Source organism: Aquila chrysaetos, chromosome 24 (assembly GCF_900496995.4).
Source record: "Aquila chrysaetos chrysaetos chromosome 24, bAquChr1.4, whole genome shotgun sequence".
NCBI lineage: Eukaryota > Metazoa > Chordata > Aves > Accipitriformes > Accipitridae > Aquila > Aquila chrysaetos.
The window spans coordinates 18815453-18840106 of record NC_044027.1 but is presented as its reverse complement, the minus strand read 5'-3'; the positions used below and the strand labels follow the sequence as shown (position 1 = coordinate 18840106).

Here is a 24654-nt window from a genome sequence, read left to right as displayed (position 1 = left end):
GCTCATATACATCATACCTCCTCCTTTAATTCAGAAAACTACAGTAAGAAATATGTATTTTAAAATCACACATCAAACAGTGACACAAATGCAAAAATTTCTAACCGGGCACACAGAAAATAGCTGTCAAAAGATTTGATGCGGTTCCCAAAACCTTTACTTTACAAGGAACATTTATGCAAATTGGAAGATTAAGCAGCTTCTTCCATGTAGATGGAAATGGGTTGCTGAAAGAGGCTGTAAAGTCTCCATCATCACAGGTGTTCAAGACTCAACTCAACAGGGCTGTGAGCAACCTGATCTGGTAAGACCTGCTTTGAGCAGAGGGTTGGACTAGATGACCTCCAGAAGTCCCTTCCAACCTAAGTTATTCTACAATTAGCATAAAACAGAAATCACTCATTCAAGCTATCTTTAAATCACTTAATTTACCCAGCATGTGATAGGCAATTTTAGTGTGTCTTCTGAATCTGAAATTGTGCTCACCATATTGAATTAAAAAATCTGAATTGACCTCTACAATTTCAAAACTACTTCTACAATTTTATGCCACATTTTGTAATTTCTGATTAATCAGATCTCAGATTTTGTACGAATGTGTTTCACCATAATGTCTTGTACCTTTTGTGGCAGTCGTGACCCAGCTGTTATCTAGCTGATTATTATAACCATTGCTATTACCTAAATAAAACAGAAAAAAAGCCCTCTGTTTGTCTGTAGGTATTTCTTCTTGCCTGTGATTGGTCCCTCTTTCCACTACCTAAAAGATTACTTTCCTGGGCAGGTAATGAGACCAAAAGCTCCTTGGTAGTGGGAATCATCTGAAAAGATGCCACAACAATCATTAAGCAACGATTGCTAGCAAAAGGGTCAAAGATTCCCTTGTTAGGTGGCTTCCCTGGCAATGACTGAACACACAAAGCCAGTCTTCACATGTGAGATTACCATGTAACAGTGTCCAGGTTAACATACAAGATGCTCTGCAGAAGCAAAACAGAAAAGATTTTTTTATTTTAAAAACAGTTTTACTATATCCAAATAACCCATGTTTCTGTTCGACAAAGGGAAAAAAGGTTAGAAGTAAAATGGATAGTAAAAAAGTACATTATATAATCAGTGTGAAGATCATTAAATGTATCTTTTAGTTGATCTTTTTCTTCACAAAACGATTTTCCAAACAAGAACAAAATTACCCCAGTGTGCTTGTTTTCTCTTCTGACTTTAATCCAAGGTTAATGCTCCTCTCTGTGGCTTAATACAGACATTTCATTAGGAAAGCATTACACTGCTGTTAGAATCAAGTTACTGGATTGTTTTGGAAATTATATCAAAAGTACTGTTCAGCATTTCAATTTGATAATAATTAACATGCTAAAGTGGTCCGTCTCATTATAAGGAAATCGGAAACAAACAAAATCCAATGCTAAACAAATTTCATATAAATAAAAGCTTTTTAAGTCAACAAAGACAAGTACAATAAAGGCTGGCTGTTAGCTTCAGCTAGTTTTGCAAGTAGAGAGAGACAATGTTCAGAAACAATTCTGAAACCTTTAAAGGATGCGAACACAGTCTTGGTGATAACATTCTTAAAAGTTTGGAAGACTGAATTACTCTGCTTTGCAGGAGCACAGGTACTGTTCACTGCTAATAGCAATTTGTGGTACCAAACAAGTGCGTTTCCGGAGTGTTGCCTGTGTTCTACTGCAATGGCAAAATAATCTTAAATCCACTTGCCTTTATTCCACTTATTTAATAGCTAAGACCAAAGCATCTCGTTGGAAACTCTTAGGATAGACTTCTCAAACAAATCAGTCATTGTGGCTAAAAAAACTAATTAGTGGTCTCTCTCTGACTTTGCGTGACTTGTTCAGCACTTGACTCCTATGTTTCAGTACAATTCTTCCAAGTAATCTGTAATGCTAGTTCCTGCAGCTGAAACATAGCTTGGGGAGAGAAAAATTAACGGAAATGATAAGGTTTAAAAAATGTTTTTCAATCCCTGGCTTTGAAATCTCCCCATTAGTACAAACTGCTGCAATCCAAGCATTGTGTAACCTTTTCTTTACTCCTATTTTTATACCTTGCTGTGAGAATTGGCTCAATGGGCAATTTCTCATGCTTTCAGGGGACTGGGAACTGAAGGAAACCCTTCTGAACCCACACCCTTCACAAACTGGGATTGAAAAATAGAAAGCTAAGAATGACAGGAAGAAAAAGAAAGTAATAAAGAAAACAGAATGGAAAACAGCCATGAGAACTGAGGCAAGTGTAGTGAAGATTAAAATTCTCACAACAGTTCACTGCTCTGAAGGAAAGCAGGAAAATGTAGATGCTCAGACTAAGAACATACCCTTCCTCCCCCTTTTTTATGCACTTTAAAATATATGGGGAGTTATACTGCAACCTTCCTCTACAGTTGACTTAAAAAGAAACTACATGAGTAATTATGGAAACCAGGACACAGTCCAGTAGATAAAAGCTCATCTATTATACCAGCCTGTATATAAAAGCATATTGGTTCCCACTGTACACACTTAAAAGACATTTTCCTTGTATTTTTGTGATCTTCCAGGGACCTTCACAGGATCTGCAAACCATATCATGCAGTTACAACCTCGATCAACATCTTCAGACTGAGACTGTGTTACTTTAGAAGCTCTTTCTGTAGCTTAAGCCACAATTAAAAGACATGGAAGAGCTGGAATTCCTAGTACCTCTTCATGGGGCTGATGTACTTGCAGTTTTCAGCAGCTCAGGTTTATTCCTTGTAATCCCCTACATAAACCCAAGAGGATGAAGAAGCAGCAGCAAAGAATTGCTGAAGGGACCAAATCTGTGATAAAAAAACCTGAAATAGTAAGTCTCCAGAGAAGCACAGGAAGTTGCCTGCTGGAAATGGCTTGCCACACAAAGATAAACTCCTGCCGCACCAGGCTACTGGAGAAATCTGATGGGGGCATAAAACATAAAGCCTTTACCTAGACACAGGTTGACTTCAAAAACAATGTAAAAATGGAAAAATTGTGAGGTCCAAACTTCAGATTCCTCCCTGCCCCCACCCCAGAATTATTCAAAATACGGAAGTTTGCTCACTGGGGTGAGTTATCCGACACACCCACCACAAAAAACAAAAACAAAACAAAACCCTCTGCTTGATTCTCACTCTTGCCACAATGGCACTGATTTTCACATTGCAATTATTTCTTAGGAAGGTCCCACTGACTTTGCAAGGATTTTGTCACACGGTCAGAGATTACTGTGAGAAGGGTCTAGAGACTCAATCAGTCAGTGGAATTTTACCTGCTTTGTCCAGGGTCAGATCAGCACAGGGCATGTTGTTGCAATGCATCTCTGTGCAAGGCATAGACAAGCCATTCAAGAGAGCACCAAGCCAGCTGACAGCTTTCAGCAGTTGCAACAAGCAGAAAAAGCCAAAACTCTCTGTAACTTCCATGGGCAGTAACAAGGGTAATATTACACGATGGGGATAAGTTATTTTCAGCAGATCTGTACATTTTAAGTACATCAAAAAATATTAAAAGGTCTTTCGATAGCTATTTTCAATGTTAGTAGGATACCGTGTCAGCAGGTCTATTTTGCAGGTTGATGGCATTCCCAAGATTACTTTTAATAAGCAATATTTACACTGACTTTTACACAGAGGGCATTTCCTGCATTTGTCTTCGACCAAACCACTGTGAGAAGGTTTTGGTAAGAAGAATTACACCTGTTACTGAGACCTTAAGGAAGTATCACAAAACCCACTTTCAAAGCAATGTACTTGTTAACTTCTCACAAGAAATGCTGCCTGCAGAATGTAAGCGTTACCTGGAGTTAGCACTTACCAAGAACATTCACAAATAAATAGTATTTGTGGAAAAAAACTGAATAATTTAGACGAATTCGGAATGGTTAGACAGCTGCAATTTGATACAATAGTGCATTGATACAGCATACTTTCAGTCCAAATATGGCAATATAGTGCAATTCTAAAAATAAAAGTGAATCCCTTGTGATATCTAGCCCTTTCGCTGTGTTCGTTTCCTTTTAGGGCTCAAGTTTCCCACAGGAAAATTATAGAGGCGAGTTTGCCTACAGTGCCCTACAACATGTATGGATAAAGCATAAACACAAAACGCATGCTGGAAGGTTTTCCTGCTCTTGGCAATTACGTACAAGCCAGACTATTTAGAGCAATCAAGATAAGAGGAAAAAAAATCCACCCACTCCCAAAGAACACACCTTTATCAGCACAGTTACATAAAAGTCATCCAAGACAAGACGTGAAAACATGTGACGTATCATTTATTTCTTAAATGTATTTATGATCCATTCAGACCTTTCAAATAAAGTGTACAAGTGCATTTCAGAATAAAAAACTACACTCTTCACACAGCTCCGTAGAACACTACATTTCATCAAGAAACTTGAAGCAAAAACTTCCTATTAAACCACCCATGCATCCTTTGGCTACAATAATATCACTGATCAACAAGTACTGCTATTCAATTCTGAGTTTCCCTTTAAAGAGAAGGAGCATCCTAAAATATGCTACCCCTTCCAGAGACCTCTCTTTAAAGAGAGAATATTAAATAAATTAGCTAGGCTTTTAGGCAAAACAGTAAGGCTACTTAGTACTGTTGATGCATGATCCATATATTTGGAGAACAGGCAATCCTAGGCTATGTGAAATGCGTCAACAGCCCTTGAAATTTTAGTAGTATCAAGATTACATCAATCCAGAACAAACGGCAGACAAAATGTAACCAGTGGAACAATCACTGAAAAATGTGCAGTTTCTCTTAGGATGGGAAGTGCTGATAACAGATTCAGAAAAGTGTTTATAAAATTCGCTAAGAACCACACTGACATTCTTAAAATTACATATTGTACAAAGCCCTAAACTGTATGACTGTACAATTACTACTGTGTTAAATTGCTTGTTTTAAAATACATACATACACATATATATAAAATACATATATATATGTATTCCAAAACAATCAATTTAACACGGCAGTAATTGTACAGTCACACAGTAGACACATATATATGTATGTACATCTACAGCAAAAAGGAAACAAGCCAAGAGATGTATGACACAGCTGGGGTACAGATCATCTCAAAGGGAATAATACATTTCTTTTGAGTTTTAATAGCTCATAGCAAAATTACCTCTTGGAAATAATTATGCAAAGATTTAGAATCAGATATTTACATGCTTCCAATTTATCTAGTTCCATTTAATATTTAAAAATATGTAAGTATTATTTTAAATCAGTAACATTTGTCATTTTTGGCTCAACTGTAGTTTTTTTATTATTAGCATTAGTTGAAAAATCAGCTACAGAAATGTCTATTAAAACGATGGGGTAGAAGTACCCCTCTCCCCTGTATTTTAACAACAATTCTGAGTTGGCACAAAATAAGTCATTCTGGAGCCACGACAATAACTCTTCCTCAGCTGCCTTGCATATCAAAACACCCATCTTCACCATCTCCCCATTCCCCCACAGAGTACAAAACAGAGCAAACCCAGGCATAGATGAGGAACATCGAGGAGCCCAAAGTGACACCCTGATACTCCCCATTGTGTCAGAATTAAACACAGCATTAGAGAGTCTTAAGGGCTGGATTGCCTCTAATTCACCTGTTTGCTTTTCTAATCTGCTTTGGTGGATTTTTTTCCATAGTTCTTCATAGCAGGGGTTTCACACTCACAGCTCTTTCTCATCTTTTAATACGAAACAATTTCCAGCATTAAAAGGTGCACAAAGTCCTTACAAACACACACATACACATTCTCACCTGTGAATTTGTCTATTCTTGGCCTTTTCACTGACACTCAGGAAAAAACTACCAGTTGTAACACTACTCCTGTAAGGAGCTGGACTGTCTCCCGAACAAAACTCCTCGTAACGACCCTCTGACAAATGTCACATCTCCACAGAACACACTGAAATAATGTCACCAGTGGCTTCTGCTGTCCCAGTTACTGTGAAGGCGCAAGGAGACAGGTGGGACACAAGGAAAAGCAAGCATCCTTCAAAGTAAGATTGCTCCGCTGTATTTCGTTCAGCAAAGCAACCTAAAAGCACATGCATGCATAGCTTCCCATGCTTGCAGTTTAATTGTAAACAGCATGTGAAAAAAAAAACAATTAAAAAAGGTAATAATACAACTTTGAAATCCCTGAAGAAAAGACATACCCACGAGTATTAAGAACAGTAAAAAAGCTCATCATTAGCAATTGCAAACTCGTTTCCATCCTGTTGCATTCATTAGAGGAATACAAAATTGAATCTAGTGTTTACATGCTAGAATTACAATAGAAACTAGATTTCAAAGGTTACACATGGAGAGAAATTTATCAGCATAGGAACTTGCAAAACACTGTGCTGTACAGCATTTCTAAAGACATAAGTCTGTGAAGACAATATACGCGATTGCAAATCCTTTCAGACAGTTCAAAAGCATGGCTGGAGGTAATGCTGCTTCCTGTTATCTGAAAGGATTAACTGCACCATTATTTTTAGTAGGTTTTAATGACAACAATTTAACCTCAAGAAATACCTAACCCCTCAAAAACCGAGGTGATCAGAAACATACAGGTACCTTACAGCCCTCAGGGTTTTATTTCTTTGTACACTAAACATCAATTCCTTTGACAGTATCTACAGAAAATGTTTTAAAAAAATGTTTTTATGAAATACTTTTAATACTCAGTAATGCTAATATTTAAAAATACTTCACAGTGTGGTACTAATGTAACTTCATAAAACGAGCAACTTGAGTTAGCTAAAGCTCAAAGCCTTACATTATATTAAAATAGTCCAAAGATTTCACACACACACACACAAAATCACTAGCACTATAAATATACCTAAGCCACTTTAGTGCAAAGTCTGTTTTTGCTTCCCCTGACAAATCCCTCTACATTCCTGCCAGCATATTAAAATGTCATCTTTTACTAATCTAATTATTGATTTTCAAGGATTCATTTACAGTTGAAATCCCAGAAGAACTTTTTTCAATTTACCATAAAAGTAATGACTTGGTTTATTAAGCATTTGATTGCTTGTATCACGTGATCTTTGTAACATTTAAGAATGACTCACATATGCACAGCAGAATTTGAGTTCATCTTTACAAGGAGCTACTTGAATTTAACATTTTAATTAAAGGATCTCCAGTAATGACCATCAGAGAGAAGCCAAAGCTTTGAATTACAAAATTGCTATCCTCATCTTAAAAATTCATAAAAAGAAAGAAGCTGGAACAAAAAGTTCAGACTCCCTTCCCTCTTCCTAACCACCCACGGGTACCCTCATGCTGTATCTCAGGCGCTGTCTCATGCAAAGGAACTGCCCAGGTCTAGTGCTCCTCCACACAAGCAGCAATTGCTAACTTCAAAACGTGTTTGTCTATCTAAACCCAGATTCTAAATATAACCTAAAGCAATGTGCACCCGCTCAGCATTTCTAAAAACTTCTTAGCAAATAAAGCTCCTGGTTATCAACCCATGTACAGGTAACAGTCCCGCAGTGACCTGGCCTCCTGGTCTCTCCCCGGAGCAGAGCCTGTACCTCCTCTGATCATCTCAGTGATTGTGACACTCCTCCCCAATGTCCTCAGGACAAAACAAAGATTACTTCAATGACTTCTCTTTCTCAATTTAAGTAATAACAAATTCACTAGCTAGAGAATCAGTTTTGACTGGACAGATTGCTAAAGTACACCAGAGGCTGTAAATAAACAACCTGGATCAGGATATAGGAACGTAACTTAAATTAACGTTTTCATTAGCTGCTAAAGCTCAAGAGATGCAAATATGATACGGGTAAAATCCGCAAACACTTCCATTTGCAACCACCACTAAATGCATGCAGAGCAGACGCAGACTGTGGCTTGTTTTAAACTCTGCAATGGGAATAAAAACCGAAAGGTGACAGAAATCCATATTTAGCAGAGAACCATCAGCAAAGCTGCCTCCATAAGCAAAACGTTGTGTCACAGACAAAAAACCTGAAAAGCTGACTAAACAAACTATACCACATCAGATTATTTCCCTATTGCTGGAACACCTCAGATGGTCAACCACGACACCAATTGGTATTATCGCATTTTACCTGCACTGAAACGGAGGGGCTGGATCGCCGCTCCAGGTCTGAAGGGAATCTGTTTGCTGCGGGTGCGGGAGACCCGAGGCTCAGGAGAGCTGCCTTCAGAGTGCAGCAAAGCAAAAGCAAAAAGGTTAAACACCATCTTTTAAAAAAATGTATTGTAAAGAGTATGACCCAAATCAAATACTCCATTGTTTTGACAGAACTGCAATTTACAGCCTACCATCAGCACAGGCACAGCTGTCCAGTGGGTTTCCTTTGTTTGTTTCCACTGGCCACAACTTTCAGTTTCTCTAAATACAACTGCATCTGGTTTTACACATACTAAATTTTCATTTTGAAGAGCTATCTTCTTCCCAAAACATTTTACATACCTAGTTTTAATATTAAATTGTCTGCCTTTGCTTATCTGCAGGAAATGTCTTTCAAAGCAGTACCTCTGCAATGCACAGGCAATAAGGGAAATACAACTGAGAAGCTTTAAGACATTGGCCTCTAGAAGTCAGAACACTTCTCTTCTAGTGCAAAATGGGTTGTTTTCACAATGGGGGATTCTCCCATCATCCTAAAGGAAGGGCTGTTTACTTTGATGGAGACAGTCTGTAAAACCTGATGGCCCAGCGGTCTGACCAGCTGCGGCTTATCCCAAGGTCTAACCTGACCTCAGCCAAATGTATTTCAAGCCCACACGATTATGAAGTCTTAGGGGTCCCAAAGTGACTAACAGATCTAATATATTGACCTGAGACCACAGCCACATACAAACAGTATTCATAGTATAAAGAATATGAAAGATAAAAAAAGCCCCACGTTAACCATGTTCTCTAGAGCTCTGAATTTCCACAACAGGAACGGAAAGAGAAGAGCAGAAAAGAGACTGAAAGAAACAGGCCAGCTCAGACAGCAGGGAAGAAGCACAGCTTCACCAGGAGAACAAATGGACTCGGCTTGGGCATTTCTCCACCGCCGTTACGCCCCAGCCTCTCCCCTCCTGGAAGCCTCAACAGAACCACCCCAGCATTTGCGAAGTGTCCATTCCTTTAAGTTGCATAAGGGAAGACAGCTACTCTTCCCCCATTTAAGTATAAAAACCACGGAGGCCTTTACACCTCTTGGATCTCAGCAGAACATCAGTTACAAACATGTGCTTTGCCAACTTCAGATAGTGTTAGTAGTGAGGTAAAATCCAAGTTTATCTTGAATGACACCACAGAAAGGATGTGCCGTCCTATTCTGCAAAGTCATAGAAGGGAAGAAAAAGGTTTCTAAAGTAAACAACAAAATAAGGGCCAGGTCAGGCAAATGTTTTAGGCAGGTGCTTCAAGTAGCCAGAACCAAAAATGTGTTAAAACAACAACAAAAGCCCTCCAAATCTTCCACCTCCTCTTCTCAAATTAAAATTACCTACAGGAGATTTAAAAAAAAAAATTTTAGATGAGCCTTCTGTTTGTAATGTCTACCTTTAGACTCCTATGCTCAGATATTAGTTCCTAAAAAACATGTTTTTTAAAGCACCGACCTGAATTAGAAATAGAAGTTCTGTCAGCTTCAAACCCTGATGTGGAGTAAGATCAGACTGAAACATTTCAGACTTCCTGACGCGTGAAGGTTCAGTACATCTGTTATCATCACAGCAGTTGGTAATGCCACAATAAATATTGAAAAATCTGCTTATTAAATTTGCATACTGAATGTTTCCATCTCACATCACATACAGGCCTTGGAAGTACCTTTTTCAGAAGAGACAAACTGCTGAAATTCAGGACTTCTTACAGGTAAAACCTTTATACAAGCAGGAAAGGAACAATGCCATAAAGATGCAGCACGAGACTGAAATTTGGAAATTCTCATATAAGTCTGCTGTAAGAAAGACTCTTTGCGCAACCTCGTGCTACTCTTGCGATTCTCTGTGCCTTGGTACTTTGTACCACTTTCTTCTTGTCAAAGATTTGTGACAAATATTCAAGACTGCCCCTTGGCACTCTGACGCTGAGCCATGTCAGAATTCCAACTAGCAGAAACAAATTTCTGAGTGATAAGAGGCTTAAAAACAAGTACAAAACCCCTAACAGCAAAGAAAGACTGTAGAAACTAGTAACATTTAATTAAAAAAAAATAACAATAGATAACAGCAAAACTTTTGTTTCACACAAAAGGTATCTGTTGAGTTAAAAAATACTGCCACTTGATTGGAGATTGTAAAAAAAAAATAATATTTCACAGACTCTTCTCTCAGTCTATTTGGAAAATGACAATAATCACAAGCTAAACTTCCAGTAAACTTTAAAAAAAAAAATAAAAAAATCAAGAGTTCTAGATGAAGCAAATTATCACCTTCTGAGAAGTTGTACATATAGAAATCCTTCCCAAGGTACTAAAAACATGCCACTGAATTGCATCCTGCAAATTGAACCTTCTAGCAGCTTTATTTGAAAGTGAGGCAGATAACCTTAATAAAAAAAAAAATTAAAAATTATAGTCTGAGATGGAACTTCAAAAGTAGTTCACTTAATCGTATCACAACACACAATTTTTATGAAGATGTAATTTGATTTCTGTATTTTCCTTGGTGTGGCATTTATCTGTGCAATGCTCTTGATACCAATTCCTAAAGCACCAGGCACACTTGGATACAAATATAGCCAAAAAAGGATCAGTTTCATAAGTACAATGATGAAAGTGATCCAACTGGAAAGTTTGCTGCCTAACAATTCATAGCACAGATTGTGATGAAAAGGACTACTGTGCCTCACATTAACTATATGACAAAGGATGTTAAATGGACTGCTGAGCAAACAAGGTAATACATTTCAAAATTATTTCTTCCACAATTGACACGGTGAACAAGATTCACCTCCATGCAATTTCACTGGAGACAACAGACTCAAACATTATGAATACCTAATCTAATCACATACAAACCTAGATCAACATTAAATTAGAGAATAAAAGTAATTTAAATTTTTTTAAAAAATCAATAAATTAACACAGATAAAAAAAGAAATATTTGACACTAAACTACTGAGGCAACATTTTAAAGTGTCTGTAAAAACACCAGATGAAACTTGAATGCATCAATTGGCTGCAGCTCCTCTCCGTCCTCATCTCTTGGAGACTTCCAGATTCTGATTTTCACCTCTCACGAAAATCATCTGAGCTGATGAAGACTTTGAGATGAGTAAGGCAACTGAACAAAAGCCTGGCTGTTAGGAATGTTATAACTGAACCTTAGCTGCAAAGCAACAACAGCTGCAAGCATGCATCTGCATCTGTAACAACCACTACACTTTAAGTACAATTCTAGGCTTATAGCTGAAGTAGCAACTGCTTCATCTCGAGTTAAATCTCTATGCCATGATGTAGACCCCTTAACACTTTTAAAAATTTTCCATATTCTCAAAAACTAGCACACAATGCTCCTATTTAAACCCTCTATCCATGCCATGGCGGGGTGGGGGGGGGGGTGGGGTGGGAAGCAGTCTTTGCTCTCCAGCTTCCACTTAAACCTGAAACTGCCATTTTGGGGGTTTTAGGACCTAGCAGATTCTTTTCTTCTAATAAATTTAACCAAATGCTATTTCAATGATAGATTGCGTCACTTCAAAGACTTGGAAATGTTAGATAAGGTGAAGAGTCAGAGAAAAGCTATTGGGAATTTACCTGAGAGGCTGTTCCAAAAATATCACACACACACACTTTGATATTGGTGACTAAAGCCCTTAAATTGTTCCCAAAGCCCACCTTTGCCATAATACCTACAAAACACTTGAGAACAATTAGCCAGCTGATGTGCTGTGAGCTTATTATACCATTTATAAATGACTTGCTACACCCTTACACTTCGCTCCCCCCACAGCTGTCTGTGCCTCTAACCAAAATTCAGACTGCAAGAGCTCTGCAGAACAAATCACCTCTATCCTTTCTGTAAAGGATCGCAGCGCAAGCCCTGGCTCTAGACATGGTCTTATTACAAAAGATAACAAGAAATGTTGTGAAGGCATCAGGGTTTAAACAACCTTTGTTCTTAAAATTTCAGATGAACTAAGGAGGAAGTTTATCTTGAGAGGTTTGGACTATGGATGAAATAAGTTGAAAGCAGACCAAGATACGACTTAAATGCGCTTTGTAACAGGGCTCTCAAACCAAAACTAGGCAGCAATAGCAGGGGGTTCTGCCCCGTCCTCCCCAGGAACAGGTATACGCACATATCTGTAAGAGGAACTCATGTCTATCATCCGTGAGTGCTGACAAGTACAAGCCATGCCAGGAGTGCTTCATCCTGCTGCTCTCTCTTTTCTTCGCTGTTTCCTCACTGGCAGCCTCACAAGACTGTACCGGAGTTAACGTGGATGGGCAGCAAGCAGGATGGTCCATAGCAATCGTCTCACGCGACAGGACAGAGACACAAACTGTTATCCTCCAGAGCAAAGCACGGAAGATAAGAGGCTGGGGCTCACAGCAGACCAGAGGGGAGGGTATGTGTATGCTTGCGGGAGGGACAAGGTAGAGTACTAAATAGAGCATGGTCTTGATCTATCACAACAGCAGACCTGGAACCATTGAACAAAAATACAGAGTCTTCCCTTTGGCCAACAGAATTACCCCAATCCTAAAAAAAACTCAGATTACTTTTCCCTACTAGGTTTTCATTCCCACTATGACTAACAGTACACACCAACTATAACACACGAGCTCACAGAATTCCCCAGGCTCACAGCAGTCCAACGCACCGACTGGAAGCACAATGAAGGAAGCGAACTGCAGACTGTCACGGTGTATAACCTGCTCTCAGACCAGAGGTGTGGCAGGGGGGATATCCCTGTACCAGGGATAGGGTGAGATAAGACCATGCAGACTGTAATCCATTATTACAGGAATACTTGGTTCACTTTCATTTTCCAATATGGCATCAGTAAAAAGACAAGGATATTCTCCAGGAAAAACTAATCAATTTGAGGGCCATACTGCCTTCTTAACAGCATTACAGTTCTCAAAAATTTTTTATCTAAGCTAGCTTGAAAAAGCTGTGGTCAATGAGATTTTGTTTCTCAGATACTGACTTTGACCAGTTAGATACGCGTTTGCCAACAGGATTTAGCTCCTGCTATATTCGAACCATCTTTAATCCCATGAAGGCTAAAGAAAAATGTCTCTCATTTAGCTCTGTGCACTTATGAATAACTCAAATACTACAGTTAAATTTACAACATAGTTCCCTTAGCTGTTTAGAAGGCAATTGTTTTCTTTCCTTTCCCCTTAAGTTCTAGTATGTAAAATATCAGAAGAATTTAGATTAAAAAAAAAAAAGGGGGGGGAACAACATGTTATTTTTAAAGTTGTTCTTGAGAAAATTTCCACATACAAAACCATGGCATTTCTCCACTGGTTTGAGAATAATTTTCACATGTTGGCATCATCCTCGAGTGGCTGCCCCAACTCTAGTATCATAAAGTGACATGTATTTTCTCTTAGCTTATCAAAACACGTTTTATTTAACTGCTAAATTTGGTCTGATCCAAGTTTTTCTTCTTACTTCACAACAAACAGGAAAATGCAGATGCCGTACTCTGATCGCACACATACATCCTACCAGAGAAAGGGGGCACGGAAGCCAGATCAGTCCTCCTAAGCATATGACTGTTCAGATCACATCGCTGCACTCATGGCTCAATAAGACTCTAAGTTCACACTAAAATGTTCACATTGTTCACTACTGTTCTAAAAGTCCTGTCTAGGTAGCACTGAAAAACAAATTGTTTGGCCCCTTCTGTTATGAAGCTGGAACATTGTGTCAACATACTTTGGCATATATTAAAAAATCCCTGTAATATACCATATACTGTGACATTTCCACTTCAGATCTATCATTTACATGTGAAGCACGAATCTCAAAAGAACCTAGTAAAGCTGTAAGAAAGACTACATTTTGCCGAAGCTCTCAGACACCCACTCCATTCAGTCACACCAGCTGGAGAGGTAAGTGTCAAGATACAGCTTTATTCTTAAAAATGAATATGGAGGTGAAACTCCACAGCCTCCTCCACAGCAATAATTTTTTAAAGTGAAACCACAATGATATGTGCTCCTGATTCTTCTATGTCAGCAGCATTTCTCAGAAACCTTTTTGCAAATCTGGACATCTTAAAATCATATTTAACTTATTTTGCAATTTACGGAATTGTCCCTGCACTTTCCAGTCCAGCTGATAGGCGTCTTAGACATGACATCCATTGGAAGATCTTTTACTCCTAGAGGTAGAGGAGTCCTTAGCTACCCTCTGTCTAGCGCAAGAGGCACAAATAGCCCCAGAGAGACGCTTAAGTCCCTTCTGAAAGACACTGTTGGAGAGACTGTAAATGACACAGTTGCAGAAACTGTTGCTAATGGCAAGCCAAGTGGTCAAGAAGGATGCAACGCGGTTACTATAGACATTGGAGCTCTCCAGCAGGAAATAGATTATGTAGGGCAACCAGAGGATGTAGAAGACACTGGTGATGCGGAAAAGAACCATGGCATAGCGCTTGTCCGGGCAGGGCTGTGCCTCCCCAGCCTCACCATCCTGCGAGCTGAAGCGCACTCGCCTCTCGTTGATCTCCTTGGTGTGCTGCTGGCAGATGCGGAAGATGTTGAAGTAAGTGAAACAGACGATGAAAGCAGCCGGGGCATAGAGCATCACCACAATGAAGAGGGTAAAATAGGGATCGGTGCTCCAGGAATTGGCACACCACTGAAACACATCCCCATGATATCCAGGCTTTCCCCAGTGAAAGGAGGGTAAGAAGACCAGGCAGGAGTACAGCCAAATGATCAGTATGCAGATTCGAAGTCTCCATGGGGTAACCAGTGTGTTGTAGGTCAGCGGCTTCGTGATGGCAATGTATCTGTCGATACTAATGCATGCCAAAGAGGCCATGGAGACGCTCTTCAGCACTGACACCACATAACCAAAGATTTGGCAAACCAAGGACTCACTTAAAACAATAGGGTAGTGCAGCAGAGACAAAGAAGGCACCAGACAGCTCACACCCACCAGGAGGTCAGCATACGCCATAGTCTGGATAAAGTAGCTGGTGGTGTGGTGGTTCAGCAGAGGTGCACAGTGAAAGACAAATATCACGATAATGTTGCCCGAAATAATCAGCACCATGAGGAACACAATAACAACCACTTCCAGGAGGCAAAAATTGACGGTCTCCAAATAGCTAATGGCCAGGAGACAGAACGGCCGGCCACTCTGGTTGCCAACCAAAGAGGAGTTCATCTTGAGCACTGCAGTGATCTCTCTACTTCATGCTCCTGCCTGCTGCCTGCAGCCACTCCAGGCAGCTGCTGTCATTGCGGCTGGTGCCGTGTGTGTAGCAATGTCAAAACCGGAGCTCCGGTCCCCGGGGCTGCTCCAGATGCTGCTGCTGTGCATTGTCTGCAGCACAATTCCCCTTTAAATCCGGCTCCCCGCCGCTACCGGTGCACCGGGACCCAGCAGCAGTCATGTCAGCAACTTCACACACGCACACGGGAGAGGGCTGTTATTCAAGCCCTCCTGGGTGGGCTGCCTCGCCGAGGAGGGATGAGGGGCTGGGGGAAGAGGGGAGAAGGAACCTTCACCGAGTCAGGACGAGAGTCCTCCCGGAGGCTGACAGAAGAGAAGGGGAAAGTCTTTTTACAGAACCGCCTCTCCCCCCCCCCGCGCTCCCTGCCACCTCCATCACCACCCCTCCTTCCCCACGCCCTGCTACGGCGCTTCCCCGCCGCCGCCTGCCCCCGCTCCCCGCCGGGCTCCCGCTTCGCCTCCTTCTCCCCCTTCCCCACGCCCTCGGCCCGGGGCGCCGGGCTCCGGCCGGAGGGGCAGCGCTGGGGGGGGGGGGAGGCTTTCCGGACGAAACAACCTCCCCGAAATTCCTGCCGCCGGCCATCCGGGCGGAGGGATGCGCGGCGGAGGAGGGGGGTCCAGCCCCTTCTTCTCTCCTGGCTCCATTTTGCACGACGCTTTTGTTCGCCGCCTCTCCCGGACCGCGCCGCTCCGGCCCCCCCCCAACCCCCCCCGCAGCCGCCCAGCCGCCGCCGCCCCCCCCCCCCCCCAGCTCCTCCTCATCCTCATCCTCTCCCCAGCCCGCCCCGGGCCGCAGCCCCGTCCCCGCCGCCCCCCGTCCCCTACCTGCCGCAGGGGAACAAAAGCCCGGCAGCATCCCCGGCCGAGCGCCGGCACGGGCGGCGTGTGCTCCGGCCGCGGCGATGCGGAGCCGGGGGGGGGGCGGGGAGGGGACGGCGGGGAGGAAGGGGAGGGAGGCGGGCAGGAGCGCGGAGGAGGGCGCGGCGACGGCGGGGACCCGGAGGGGAACGGGGCCGCAGACAACCCCCCCCCCCCCCAGCTCCCCTCAGCCCCGGGCCGCCGGCGGGGAAGGGGAGCCCGGCAGCGCCGCGGCCGCAGCCTCGGAAATGCGGGTTTTCCACTCAAATCGGCGAGGGGGGCGTTTTCAGGAGTGGCCGATGGCGGTAGGTGCCTCACCCGGCGCGACCCCGGGAGCAGCCGGGAAAACGAGGGGGTCCCCGGGCTCCGGAGTGGACAGCGGCGGAGGCAGGCTCTTCCCTGGCACACCCCGGCCCTGCAGACAGACAGACAGACGCACACCCACGCCCTGGTCCTGCAGACAGACGGACACCCACGCCCTGGTCCTGCAGACAGACAGACAGGCAGACAGACACCCACCGCACGCCCCTGCTCCTCCTCTCAGCACCTCTCCGAGCGGCGAATGACAACCGTCCGGGCAAGGACGTGAATTCAAGCGTCTGGTCGTCAGTTAAGGCTTTTTTCCATCCGAGCCCTTTGGGGGAAATGCTTATTCTGGAATAAACGTTGTCTTTCCTAGGTGTAGTTTGTGTTGCTTAGGTCACACTTGAAACCAAGGGCAAAGCTGAGAACCATGTCCCACCATTAATCCAGATGTTGCTCCAGGTTAAGTAAGCACCTCCTGCATACGTACACACAAAACGCAACGGCATCGCTATCCCTGACAGTCCCCGAGACAACCTACACCAAACTAGAAAACACAATGACATTCCAGAGAGCAAACGCACGAGAAATTCACAACACGGCAGTTAAACTTGTATTCACACCATAAGCTAATACCATCACGCGTATTTAACCAGAAAATCCTCGTGGATGCATACAAGGCGAAGATGTCGTAACAGGATACTGGTATCTTGTTGTTTGTCAAGAGCGTTTTACTCACTTGACATGCTGGAAAACACATTCCCGTGGTATGTGGAAGCTCATTCTCTGACCCGGATACCAGACTGCTCCACTGCCACGGCTTAGGACAGGCCCAACGCTACGGGAATTGGTCTTTGAACTGATCAGACCAGTAAGAGTCTGGAGTGAGGCTCTTCAGCAACTAAAGTCCTTTTGTCAAAAATGAAAGCGTGCAACTGGCATCCTTACAAACGTTAAGTCTACACACTGAATTCAAGTGATACCAACGAACCCAAGGTTTCAGTTAACCTAAGCTAAACATTTATTATTCTGTGAGATGCCTAATGAAAATGAATTGCAGCCAAAGGGCTAGATCTCAAAGCAATCACGCTACAACACTGGGGATTTTAGCTGACCTGTAAGTAGAAAAAAAACATTTTACGATACGCTTGTGTTGGTCAAAAATCTGTGCTGGACAACAGCATGACTTGGCAGATTTTTAGTCTGTCTTGTGCAAAAGCCTGAAAACAAAAACTTGGTTTTTTCCCACCCTATCTTAAACCCAAACAAGATCCCTTTACTATTGTCCTTCATTTTCGTTGTAATTTATGGCATTTCTACTCATGGCAATTGAAGTACTAGAACTGTAGCTAGGAAACATAAACTTTGAATTAAATTTAGGCAAGGGCATTGTGGTTATACAAAAACCAAGCTATGATTGAATTACTGCTGGAGAAATGATCTCCTATCTTTCCAAAGGAGAGAATGATTTACATACCAATTGATTCAAATAGTATTTCTGGATCCTTAGGCATAAATAGACACATTATAAACATCCTCAAGAAAACAACACACATTGAACTTTAAATATATCTCAGATATATAAAAACAAGGTAGCATTGGAAATTGTGAGACTGACCAAAACAACATCTGGTTGCTGAAATTTCAAAACAAAAGATGCACTGCCAAATCAAAAACTCCTCAATGTTTAGATTTTTATTAAAAGTACAAGCTTAACTCCTGTACAGCTGACAGGTATTTCTGTAGAAGAGAGACATTGTTTCTTTCCTTTAACTGACATTCTGTTGTTTCCCCAAAGCCGAGAGTAGTAACTCCATTCACAGTTCATGCCAACTTACTCCTGCTTGCTTAAAACACCCAAGCCCAAATGAGCAATATCTCAAGTTAATTCTCAAGCACCCCTGCACCAGAAGCCAGACCCAAGTGGCCAACAAAGGGTGTAAACTGCAACTGGAAGGTAAGTGGGCTGGAGATACACCTGCCTGCTACCCCAGCTCTCTGGCCAAGAGCACAACCAGCCTACCAAGAAGAACCACTTCTAAAGGACATTAAAACATGTGGTTCAGATGGCTGAGGTCTGTGAGAGATTGAAAATATTTCTGTATTATAGAGACTTCTCCCACTCTATACTATGAGACAATGCAACCTCATCTAAGACTATTAAAAGGTATTCAAGAAATCATTCAAAGTTACAACGAGAACTCTTGGGAAAACTACTGCTTGTAAAAGATAATTAAACTTTTATCACCATGTGATCAAAACTAATCAAACAAGGGATGTAGAGGTTCAAACAGACTGACAGCAAGGCTACGTCATACTTCTTATACCGTGGTTCACAGACGTAAGTTCGGTTTAATTTCAGTTAATCGTACACAATCGTGGCCCTTTGTACTCCTGAAAATTAAATGTATTCTTCTTAATTTATATGAACATATGGAAATGTCATTGTGATACAAGTGGAAAATAAGTGTTAACCACCCACAGCTAAAATACTGTTACATTTTATGCCACTGATGAAGCAACACATTCAGTCAAATAATGGTAGTGACATTTTAATCTATTTCTTCATTAGAAACTAGTATCATTTGCACCAAGACAGATGAATAGATTTGGTAGAACTTCTCTGTACTGTAATCCTCTGCTCATGGAGACAAAAAAGTGGGAAGATGAGAAAATAGGTAACAAGTGTCCTGCTATAAGAAGAACTGGAACAAATTAATCTCTTACCAGGTCTACAATTTCTACCAGAAACGGTGACCCCAGGGTAACATCCCAGGATACTCCTTCTGCCACTGGATTATTTTTATTTTATTTTATTTGTGCCACAAGATGTCCCTCTCACATTGTAATTTTCTTAATATAGTGTATTTATCTGGTACAACAGTTCACGGTTTTTTCCTTTCGACATTATTTCCTCCCACACAGACCTATATCCTTATTTTTTTCTGAATACTGTAAATGTCAGGTTCTTAAAATTTTGGTATTATGAAGTATTTCTCCACTGAGAAATCGCTACCGATCTGAGAGATTCAGTAATTGCATTAATACTTTTTAAAAACCTTGTCTGAAAAGTGGCTATTGTCTATTTTGCTTTGTATCATGATTTTTTTTTTTTTAACCTCTGTGGCTCACTTTACAAGTTTTCTACTCAACAATACTTTCCATCCACCTATCACTGTCAAAAACATGAAGTATTTTTCCTGCAGGTGTCCATTAATACCTGGAGCAAGTCCCGATGTCTGTTTTTCTACCTTTCAGTGGCTGGAAGCTTGAAGATTAACAGCCATAACCATGATTGCCAAAGTCCTACCAGGAACAGATGCCTCTCAAAGGGATTGTCTAGATCGTTTTACCTAGAGTTTGCTTTCTGTCCCCAGTAGGGACATGACCTTAATTCACTGGGCTGGCTTTCATCCACGCTCCCCACCACGAGCACAGCAATCTGGAGTTACTAAAAGCTTTATTACTGCACACAGATGGTGTGCAAATTCTCAAAAGTAATTTGTGGAAGCACCACAATGGTGAAACTTAGACACTACTGCAATAACAAAAGCACAGAGTACAAAAAGCCAGCTACTATTTATCAAAGAAATAAGGAGAAAATAATTAATAAATACAGTCATGATGTCTAGAACACAACAAGCACATCTTCAGGCACCAATGCAACACCATTTTTAATGTACAAGTCAGGTTCAGGAAGAGACCCAGACACAGCCTTCACTGGTAGGACACAACAGAAGACATCTCCTTTTCAATCATTCAGTAGCCACACATCAACAGTGAGCAAAAAACTACCCTTGCAGCAGTTAATTTTCAAAAGAAAGCAAAAAACACAGATTCACTAGGCACCAGGGGCCAGAACTGCACAGGAAAGCAAACACCAGAAGAAATACTGGGGCGCCTGCATCCAACACCCTGCGCACAACGGGGAAGAAAAAAAAAAAAAAAAATATCCCTGAAAGAGGCCAGAAGCTTTTGAAGCAGCTGTCAACACAGATCCTTATTAATTTGGGACTGTGCTGCCGCATGGGGTCATGAAAAGCCTGACAGAAATCAAATGCAGCTACAGGAACAGAGGTCAACTTTAAGAGAGAAGGGGCACTGGATTATGAGTACTCAAACAGGCTTACTGCATCTCACTACTTGCACTGAAGAGCAAAGGTTTTACATCAACTCCTTGTGCTTCTGCACTACACCACAGCAGTTATTCTCAGATAAACCATTTTCAATGCATGGTAATGCAAATAATTGCATGCTTGCCAGAGAAGAATTTGTATTAGTGACATGCAAAACACGGCGAAGCATTACAAGGATGGTAAAGCGATGTATTATAAGGCACCCTTGCCTTCACAAAATCAACAAATTTATTTTTTCCCAGACACATTTTCTCCTGTGCATTGCTGCATATTGACTGTAACTGAGCTGCTATTTTAAAAGCAGTAAGAATTAGTCACATTAGAACTCCAAAATTATCAAGTAATCTATGAATGCAATGAAAATAAAAAATTAAGGCCAAAGTGCAGTCCAGCGTTATTATACTGTTAGTATATACTATATACGATGGGTCTGCAAACATTCTCTTCCTGGGTCCTGAATTCACGTTCTCATCAGCCTCCCAAACAAACTTTGCATTCTTTGCCTATTCTCATCATTAGTACTTCCTCACAGCCACTGATAACCTTTTTTGAAACCTTACACTTCTTCCACTGCCTGCAAATTGAAGAAATCGCAGTTCCACTGTGAACCAGCCAAACATTTTTGCTCTCAAAGCACCAGCCTTTGTCCATTCTACAGGAACAGTCCCAGCCCATTTTCATATTTAAGTCAGAACAAAGCAAAGAGCCACAGCTATGGTCTAATATGGCACTTCCAGATTACAGGAGACTTCACTTTCATTTGCTTGAGCTGGTTATTGTAGCATGCTGGTAGTATACTACAGACCTCATATGACTACAGCTGAGCCTGAAAATGGTCATTCAGTACTCATTTTCTTTCACTGTTTAATTTCTTAACTAGTTTCCACACTGAATGACCACTACAGGTATAGCCAGTCCTTTTGCTGCAAAACAGAGTGCTGGATCAGCCCACTCTGCCTTTTACTTGGACTCTAGGGATGCTTCCAACACATTAGATCCAGGTTATTTCCTTCATCTCTGCCAAATGTAAATGAGTGGAAAGGTTCACAGATTTAAAAATGAAATGTTACACTGTTCCTTTCTAGCTCACAAAGATAGTAGCAGTACATGTCACCAACTGTGCCACAAAGATATCATCTTTTCCATTCTGATACCAAAACATTGAAACAGAGAAACAAGTGACACTGTCAACTACTCACTAGGCAATTAAAATAACACAACAGGATAACTGTGATACACTCCTTGCCAGACCACTCAACCTCCATGTTATTTGTATGATTTATTCACCATAAAATCCAAGTTATAGCTCTACAACGCATGTACCAATATTATTGAAGAAACTTGATCTGAATTCCTTAAGTATGTGAAAGTATTTATGGCAGAACATTTTTAGCTAATCTAACATGATTCATCCAAACCACGTAGGATCCTTCCTGCATGATTCCAGCAGAAACTAAGTTTAATTTCAGAAGCCCTCTTGCCCTCAGAATAAGGTCTTTAACAGCTCCTTGCGAATCTGTGCCATCAGAACATAGATATACAAAGGCTGATTCAGTTGTTTTGCTTTTTTAACTAGTGAATAATTAATTTCTCTTATATATGTACTAAAGTTGCATCATTAATAATTTCTAATATAGTCCTCCTAGACTTGCATGTTTGATGAAGGCAGTAAAATACAATGTATCTATACAGACAATGGTCAAATCCAAATCAACACATCAGTTCTCTGAATAAGGAAGTGACATTTCATTTTGTGACCGATTTGTTACTCAAGAACCTTGAGAAACACCAAATCATGTCTGCATATATGAATTCTTATTTTCTTTTTCTACATTACTGAGGTCAGTATTCAAGACGAGAAGTTAAAAAACTGCTGTCTAGTGCAAAAATGTCCAAAGTGTTCTGTTTTTTCTATCAAAAAAGGCAGCGATTTCAACTAGCGTTGGATTTTTAGCATAAATGTTAAGACAATACAGCGAAATTCAGCTTTCATTCAGGAAAGCCAAACAAGCAAAGGAAATGAGCTCCCTGAATCTCTGTCAATTATGAAAGCAATTAATAGAATACTAATTTTTTTACAAACTAACTCAGAACTCATCTGAGTGAAACAGAAGTAGGACTATTAAAAAGAAAGCACTCTAAAGATAACGCCACAACTAGCACCGCATGTTAGGGGTTTTTGTTGGAGGGAGGACTGAATTGTACACACTAGTTGATACACTACATTCAGATACACTTGTGAACCTTTAAGCAAGAGGGTACACACAGTCTATTTCCATTCCTTAAGAGATGGGTAGTGGGGGGGAAATGAAAAAAAGCATTCTACCTTTGTGATGAGAATTCGGTACTTCTCCACCAGGTGATCATTATTATGACACCCTGCCAGCAACTGCCACACTTCTCCTCTTAGGGCCTCAGGGACACCACTTCTCACCAATGCTGACAATGTCTTTGGCCTCACACTCAAATTGAGGTGCCTGGGTGTAGATGAAGGCATTGTTACTATTATCCAAATACAAATAAATGAGTACATAAGCAACAACTGATGTGTAACATCAAACATGTCAAAAGACAGGAATTTCAAGACAGTCCATATGTTGCCAGAGTAAGTGAAATTCAAGTTATGAAAAACAACAGATTTGGAAAAGCACTTTCCAAGCTATTTCCTTGATTTCCATTAAATTTAAATATAATATAAATATATAAAACACTCCAGCAAAAACTAGAACTGGAGGACAGATAGCACACTGTAAGATTCCAAGCTCAAACTACACCAAAACAAGAATTAGTTTGCAGAAGCATATACTGCTCTCTAGACTTCCTACACCCAAGCAGGCAGGTAACCTTCTAGGTGAGGGAGGGAGAGAAGGCAGGCAAACAGAGCTATAAAAAAAAAAAAAATCTCACATGGTTATCTAACTACATCCATACATTTAAGCAGCTTCCACTGTACAAGCTAGTCCCATCTAAACAGTTTTTTCAAGTGAGACCAGTGACAGCTCATAAATTACAGCACTGCAAGTTGTAAAAACTAAACCTACACATAATTTATGCAGTTACAGAAAGTTAAGCTGAAGAGTCCATTCGTGGCTTATACATAAAATCCCCAAAAGACAGAGGCCTTAAATCAAAGAAATTACAATTTTTCTGCAGTTACTAAAAACCAAGCTTCTAGGTAAAATGATTAAGAAGACTGATAGACAAAGCCAGGCAAAAAAACTGAACTTATGTCATATTGATCGCATTATCTTCTTAACAATAAACTGGTATTTAATAATGTTTGTTAACAGTCTAACAGATAGGTAGATGATGATTTTACACAGACTGGGACTCCTTGTTGCCCTTCTCCAGCCTACAGTGTTCCAACACACTACCATAATGTCTTCCTTCGCTTTGCTTTCTCTAAACAAAATCAACTATAATAAAAATAATACTTATATAATAGTTACATTTATATCTACATACAGTCATATCTATAGACTTATATATCATATATTTATAGAGCATTTATTATACCTTTATAATATATACATATTTATATATATTTATATAAATACTTGTTATATACAAAATATTCAAATTCTTTGTAAAGTCCTATACAACTGTTTTGCCTTAATCTCAGATCAGAATAAGTACAACATTAGTTCCAATGAATACAGCCATGAACTGTAAGGCTATAGACTAAAAGCCACACACTACTAGATTCTTCCAAAGTATTTGAAATGAGAAAGTTGTGTGACTCAGCAGTTACGAATTATGAGCCAAATATTATTTAGAAATCACAAAATACCAAGGCATATTTAATTACTACACAAATCTAATTACAGGATTCTACAAAACTAGCATGAAACTACCTGAAATCTGATTTTTATGATTTTCAATCCTCTTATGTTAAAAGCTCAAG

General features: G+C 40.7%; 2 protein-coding genes across 6 annotated transcripts in view; both read right to left on the bottom strand.

Annotated features, from left to right (window-relative positions):
- RABGAP1 (RAB GTPase activating protein 1) overlaps positions 1 to 24654 on the bottom strand; it is a 75618-nt gene that overhangs the window by 20901 nt on the left and 30063 nt on the right. For both annotated transcript variants that reach the window (XM_030001060.2, XM_030001061.2), the window contains exon 13: positions 23077 to 23227. In XM_030001060.2, coding sequence (XP_029856920.1) covers positions 23077 to 23227 — 151 coding nt within the window. The remainder of the gene's footprint in view (positions 1 to 23076; positions 23228 to 24654) is intronic.
- Positions 4285 to 20027, bottom strand: GPR21 (G protein-coupled receptor 21). 4 transcript variants are annotated; one of them, XM_030001086.2, is made up of 3 exons: positions 17354 to 20027; positions 16831 to 17092; positions 4285 to 15756 (listed from the first exon to the last, which is right to left on the bottom strand). In XM_030001086.2, exon 3 carries the CDS (start codon positions 15382 to 15384, stop codon positions 14338 to 14340), a length of 1047 nt encoding a protein of 348 aa, XP_029856946.1. In that variant the 5' UTR covers positions 15385 to 15756; positions 16831 to 17092; positions 17354 to 20027; the 3' UTR covers positions 4285 to 14337. The 4 variants fall into 4 exon arrangements, with proteins under 4 accessions (XP_029856946.1, XP_040975531.1, XP_029856947.1 ...); XM_041119597.1 differs by having other exon boundaries at positions 16831 to 20027; XM_030001087.2 differs by lacking the exons at positions 16831 to 17092; positions 17354 to 20027 and adding an exon at positions 16630 to 16822.

Coding starts and splice junctions, on each gene's coding strand:
- GPR21 (XM_041119597.1), bottom strand. CDS start 15,384: ATGAACTCCTCTTTGGTTGGCAACCAGAGTGGCCGGCCGTTCTGTCTC.